The sequence below is a fragment of the Impatiens glandulifera genome, chromosome 3 (genome assembly GCF_907164915.1).
Source record: "Impatiens glandulifera chromosome 3, dImpGla2.1, whole genome shotgun sequence".
Classification (NCBI taxonomy): Eukaryota; Viridiplantae; Streptophyta; class Magnoliopsida; order Ericales; family Balsaminaceae; genus Impatiens; species Impatiens glandulifera.
In genome coordinates, this window is record NC_061864.1 from 25,205,661 (window position 1) to 25,212,793 (window position 7,133).

The 7,133-nt window shown below is 30.7% G+C and overlaps 1 protein-coding gene across 1 annotated transcript; it reads right to left on the reverse strand.

Annotated features, from left to right (window-relative positions):
• Window positions 1–5,341: 5,341 nt before the first annotated feature.
• On the reverse strand, window positions 5,342–6,621 carry LOC124931229 (protein MIZU-KUSSEI 1). Its single transcript, XM_047471654.1, has one exon. The coding sequence runs from the start codon at window positions 6,458–6,460 to the stop codon at window positions 5,579–5,581; it is 882 nt and encodes a 293-aa protein (XP_047327610.1). The 5' UTR covers window positions 6,461–6,621; the 3' UTR covers window positions 5,342–5,578.
• Between the last annotated feature and the right edge of the window lie 512 nt (window positions 6,622–7,133).

Here is a 7,133-nt window from a genome sequence, read left to right on the forward strand (position 1 = left end):
GTAATTATGAATGGAAGCCCTAAAGGTTTTTTCGAAAGCTCGAGGGGAATCAGGCAGGGTGATCCTCTTTCCCCATTCATGTTCGTCATTGTCATGGAAGCTTTTTCAAGAATATTGGTTTTCGCCGAGCATGCTAGCTTAATTAAAGGAGTGGATTATGGGATGAGGAGGTCTCCATTTGTCATTTGTCATTTGCTTTTCGTGGACGATACCTTATGCATGATTCAAGCCACTCACAGAAATTTCAAGCATCTTCGGGATATTCTCTAGTTGTTTGGAGCCTATTCTGAATTGCGGGTTAACCTCGGTAAGTTTGAGATCTTTTTTTCAAACTTTTTTGAGATCATTTTCGTCTATATATCTTGGGGTGCCTTTAGGTGCTAAAGTCCGTTTAAAGCTTTTTGGGATCCGATTATCGCCAAAATAGAAAGAAAGTTACCAATCTTGAAGAGCAAGATGATTTCAAAAGGTGGGCATTTGGTTCTCATTAAAAGTGTTTTAGAATATATGCCTACTTACATGATGTCTCTATTCTTTATACCTAAAAGTGTGGCTGTGAAGGTGGAAAAAATTATTTGTAAATTTCTTTGGGGGTCCTCTAAATCATCCTTCTGTCATTTGGTAAGCTGGGATAAAGTGAATAAATTTAAGGACCAAGGGGGCTTGAGTATACAAGATTTGACTTTGTTTAACAAAGTTCTTTTATCGAAATGGTGTAGTAGATACTCCTCTAAGACAACCTCTTTATGGGCTACTATAATTAGATGCAAGTATGGGCATGATTGGTCTGGCTCGTTCACCAAACCTATTAATCGGGCAGCAGGATGCAGTATTTTAAGTGGCATCTCATTAATGTGGAAGTCTTTTCGTGGAAAATGCATATTTTTGGTGATGACTCTTCGGTTAGTTTTTAGGATGACGTATGGTGTAGTGTCAAAAGTCTTTCATCATCGTACTCGGCCTTTGCCTCGATTGATATATATAGAGATGCTACAGCCAAAGATATGTTTGACGCAAGTTCTAATAGTTTTTCAATGAGAATCAGATATAGGAGAAGACTAAATATTGAAGAGTTAGCTTCGCATGATAGAGTGTTGAACTTTATGGAGCGTAAAGAGGTGACTCCTTCTTTGTGTGATATTTTACGTTGGGAAGATATTGATAATTTTAAGGTTAATCATTGTTACTCTTTAATTGTGGAGAATGCTCCTTACGATCTTATATTGGAGAACTTATGGGACTCTAAGTTCCCATCGAAGATCTCGTTCTTTGGATCGAGTGTCATGCATGGAGGGATTTTGATAGATGATAAATGTATGAAAAAATGGTGTATTATGGCAAATCGTTATAGAATGTGCATAAAGAAGTGGAATCAGCGCCTCACTTGCTCTTACACTATGATGGAGTGATTGCGATTTGGAGCTTATTATGGAACATGACTGGTATTCAGTGGGTTATGCCGGAATTCATCGTTAGTTGTTGGAAAGTGTGGATAGAGACGGTGAGTTCAGTTGGTCTAAGTCGTTGGGTCTCTATTCAGCTTATCTTTTGGTGGATCATTTGGTTTGTAAGAAACTATAGAACGTTTAGTGATCATTATCGACCAATGCATTTAATACATAATTCTATTATTATGACAATCGGGGAAGTTTTATTGGGTAAACTAGTTGAGGCAGTTGGAGAACTCATTGATCTTCTTGAATATATACGTGCTCGTTAAAATTTGTTCTTTTTGTTTAATCATTGCTAAATTATTTTGTGTTATTTTAAAATGTTTTTCTTTCAATTTTGTAATGGTTTTGTCGTTGAGCTTAAACGACTCTCATTTATATCATTTTACATGAAATATTTTAAAAAAAAATAAATTTAGTTGTGTAATGGATAAGAGTTAGTGTATTAGTGTTATAGTATGTATGAATTATTTTTTAAAAACCTTACCAAAATGCTTATTATTAGAGATGATAATGGGGTGCTAGAGATTTTTTAGAAAATTTGTTTATAGGTTTATCATCCTCGTTATATTCTACTTCGGATAATTTTTACTATCATTTGTGCCTTATACGGTTTTAGAAAGTTCTCGCAGGCACGTTAAATGCTTATTATTAGAGATGATAATGGGGTGCTAGAGATTTTTTAGAAATTTTGTTTATATGTTTATCATCCTCGCTATATTCAACTTCGGATAATTTTTACTATATTATTTGTGCCTTATACGGTTTTAGAAAGTTCTCGCAGGCACACCGTTATATCATTTTCTCTTAAAAAAATTAAAAATCTTATGTGATAAAATTATATAAATAAATTTTTTAATACTATATATTATAATATATTGAAAATTATATTATTTAAATAAGTAAACTTAAAACTCTTATAAAATATAAATAATAAATAAATATATTAACGATCTTGTACATTTAGTCGTGTTTCATTAGTGTTTGGGGAAGAATTATGCTGATATCGATCATAGTATGTCGGAACGGATGACACAAATATTATTGTCGTCTTAACCCGGATCAACTTTCATTCAAATCAGGAAAAAAAAAACATGCCCCAATAAGTCAATTTAAATTGGAAACTACATGCCAGATTATAATTGACATTCCTACTTGTTATGTTTGCAGATTTAGTTTTTTTTAAATAATATTGATAGGTAATAATTTTGAAATGGGGTTTTTTGGTTAAAAATATTTAAGAAATATTAATATACTTATAAAATAAAAATAAAAATTAAGATTATTTTAATATTTTTGTTAATAAATTAAATAAAGTGATTAATGAGATAATGGTTGGAATAATGTTTAATTATGATTAAATTAAAAAAAATTAAAACCAAACCCAATATTAAAACATTTTTTTTTAGTTTTCACCTTCACGTTAAATTTATTATTTTGATTATTTGCAAATAACTAATGTCACATCAAATATTCTCTTAGGCAGGACTTGTTTGTTATTAGTGATGATTTTTAGGTGTTCCAGATTTTTTTGGTAAAATAGTTAAAATGTAATAATATATAATAATAAAATAAAAATTAACAATTTAAAATAAAAATATTTTAGTATTTTGGTTAATTAATCCAGTGATATAATGATAAGAAAGTGATTAAAATTTGATTAAATTAAATTATTTGAAATAAACAAACCCTTAAACTACACCATTAGTGAGTGTGTTTTCTTAAATAATTAAAAATATATAATTTTTCATTCATTTTTTAAAATTTATATCACAATCTATGATCAAAATGTTAAAATACCTCTATATCATTTTTTATTTTATAAATTTTCACTAAATCTATTTATCCAAAAAATCAATAATCACTAAAGAACAAATTTATTTAAATAAACTATCAATCCAAACAACAAGACCATAGTGTTAAAGCTTAAGAGACCTGCAAGAATGAGATTATTTCAGAGTTTGAAAATCCCTTACAAACTATTTTTTTATTTATATCAATAAAATATTAAAGAATTCTTTATTTCTTCTAAAAATATATATCTATTTAATTTATTACATATTATACTTTTTAAGTCTTGATGCCTAAATAATTTTAAAAAATCAACTTTTCATAATTTTAAATAAATAAAATTATTTAAATAACTAATATAATTATTAAATAAGATGAATCCAAACAAGATCTAAGAAACCATATTTATGTCATCTAAAGCCAGAAAACAAGGAGTGGTTCCTCCACATTAACACTTCTAATACAAAAAACATATTTCATAAGTATCATATCATATATTTTTATTTTCAGTGACAATAATTTAGTTTAAAATTAAGTATAATATTGGAACAAATTATTATATATTAAGGATTCTATGTGGGTTTTTAAATTATGTACAAAATTATATAAATTAAATGATTTGGAAACAGTGACAATATACCATTTACTTTACAAATTAATTTATCTTATATTTAATTGGGTGAAAGTGAAAAACATGAATTGGGACACTAAATTTATTATTTTTCTATATATAAAAAAAGGGTAAATCTTCATTTGATATGCTTTTGTGGACTTCTATGGTTGTGGGCTCTAATTACTTATGGGGATTCCCAACTGATCACATCCTCATCATTCCATTTCCATTCCATTATGCCCAAATTCAATGATTGGATCATCCAATTTCACATATGATCAAATGACAATGTTTCCAATAAATTAATTCATTATAAAGAGAGAACTCAATAAATATTCTACTTAATTTATGGAAACTTTTTTTTATATGTATAATGCTAAATAGATATCTTGCTTTAAATAACATATTATCACCAACTTGAGCTTGTTTGCTTTAATTGCATTTACTAAATTTATTATTATTTTTTGGACATAATTACAATTTATCACTATAGTAGTAAATTTTGAATTACAGTTCTTAGATATTACATTAAATTAATCATATAATATACCCTTAAAAGAAAGGAAGTGGAATAAATTAACAAAAGGGGTCTTGGTTTGAACAGTTTGACAACTTCCTTACACTTTCAAGCTGTTAGCAACTTCTTTTGACTTTTGCTTTAACTCCAATCTATCATACATTTGTTCCTTCTTTTCTTTTCTTTTTCTTTTTTTTTTATCACAATTGAGGTAAAAACAAATTCTTGATAAGGTGATTTACCCTTCTTATGTAACAAAATCTAATTTATTGTCTAAATCAAGTGAATTCAATTTTACTTAAAAACAACTTAATTAAAATTGAGAATTGTTTTAACTTATATTATATAATAAATTTTGAACTAATAAATAAAATAGATCATGAGACAGCAAATTAGTCTAGTGTTTGAGTTTGAGCTCGACTCGATTAAGTATTTATTAGCTCGACTCGAACTCAAGTTTGAACGAGTTTATAAATTTGAACTAGACTCGACTATTTACCTATAAGTTCGACTCGACTCAAAACCTTAAACTAAAAAAAATTAAATATTTGTGAAGAAAAAATATTTATTTTTAAGTTCTAATATTAAAATAAATAAAAATATATATTATTTATTATTATGCTTAAAAAAGCTCGACAAGTTATCGATAAAGTATTATATGAGCTCGAACTCGACTCGAATAAAAAACGAGTTGGTTCAAACTCGACTAAAACTTGATCAAAATGAAAGTCAAACTTTGACTGAACGACTCGCGAGTAGCTCAATAACCGCAGCTTGACTCATTTGTAACATTAAATCACACCTTCTCAAATAATCTTACAATCATTCATCCTTTAATAATACCATATTTTTTAAGAAACGTTTAATCTCGAGTATAATAATTGCAACTATCAATTAATCATTTAAATCATTTTTAGTAGATAAGAATATCATTTATATCTTGAAATTATTGAAATTTTGACAAAAATAAAACAGAACAAGTAATATATATCACAATCCCCATATAGTTAGAAGCACAATAAACCCCAATTCCACATTTCTATAAACAACAATAAACAAGAAAATAAAAAACATTAAAGCCCCCATTGTAATTGGCTTCGAATAAACCGGTGTCCCTCATACAAAATAAACCCGTCTTCCTCGGCATAGTTTGCCCTAATTCTTAACAGAAAGAAAAAAGAAAGAAGATAGAAATCCATGGTTGTTCTAAACTCTTAATAGATAGATACTGAGTTCAGGAGCAACATTACTATCAGGATTCATCATATAGAACGCTTCAGAATCTCTAGAACCCACAACCCTTTCAAATTTCGCCCTCATATACATAATCTCTCCTTCCCCGTTATCCTCGCCGTCGCCGCCGCGATCATCATCGCCGTCTTCCTTCATCTTCGGCAAAACCCCAGCTCCCATTGAAATAGGTTCAACAGCTTTCAGCAATTTCCACTCTCTTGGCCCACATTCCTTTTTCGTCGCAAATCCACACCTCTTCCCATTACAGTAAGTCCTCCATCGCGGTTCTTCTAGCAATCGCTTCCCAATCGCCGCCGCAGCCCCTGATTCTTCCTCAGAAACTAACCCAGGTTCCTTCTTATTACATTCAAGTGCTATCCTGACTAACCCAGATGCCATTTCTTTAACAAGACCGCTGATTGGGGTTGCCAGTTCAACTAAGAACGCAGGGGGGGAATTCGCGTCCTTCTGAAACGCGAAATGGACGTGGCCGCGTTTGTGGCCGAACAGAGTCCCGACTACACGATTCCCCAGACCTGGATTCAGTTGGCGTGTCTTGGCGAAGGCGTTGAGGAAGACTGATCTCAGCCTTGAAATGGCTAAAGACTTAATTTTTCTCCTCTGCGACTGGGATGGCTGATTGTTGTGATGTTTAGGGATTTGATCATGGGAAATGATGGGTTTTGTTTCTTTTTGGTTATTTGGATGAATTTGATCATCTTCTTCATGTTGTTCTTCTTTTTGTTGTTGTTGTTGTTGTTCTTGTTCTGATTCGTTGCTGACTTTGTTTGTCCAATGGAAGTGTCTCTTGGAGAATGATTCTTGGGAAGAGGAAGATGATGTTATCTTAGCCATGGCATGCAAAATTGAAGTTTACTCCATCTGGGTTGAGAGAAATAAGGAGATTATTATGGGATGGTTTGATTTATGCTTTTGTTTGTTTGTATAGACCAGGCCATGCTTAGAGAATCCTGTTAAAGAAAACAGAGCCAACCCCACAAGCCGTAGCAGCAGTAAAGAAAGGAATCTAAGACCTTGTTTGATGTAGTAGGTTTATTTGAAAGCAAATGTAAAAAAAGGGATCATTTATTTGCAAACCCAACTGTCTTAGGTTTTAGAGATCAAACAGGGTATAAGAGAAAGAGAGATTGGGGGGACAAGGTTTGTGTGATTTCACTTTCGAGTGGGGTACGAGTGAGTAAAAGAAAAATGTTGACTGACTCTTTTTTTTTTTTGACTCCTATGCAAAACCCATAAGAAAAAAAAACACAGTAAATGTTGGAATTAGAACAAGAGGGAATGAAGCATCGCTGTTTATTCTAGACATACCAAATCTGCAATAAGTGTCTTGTAGTGCAAATAATTCTAGCAAAAAGAATTTTAATTTTACTGTCTCTTAATACAATCTGCAATAAGTGTCTTGTAGTGCAAATAATTCTAGCCAAAAGAATTTTATTTTTACTGTCTCTTAGTTTTCCCTACATTTATGATGCAGCATACATTTTGTTCTCTTCTATATTATTCTCAT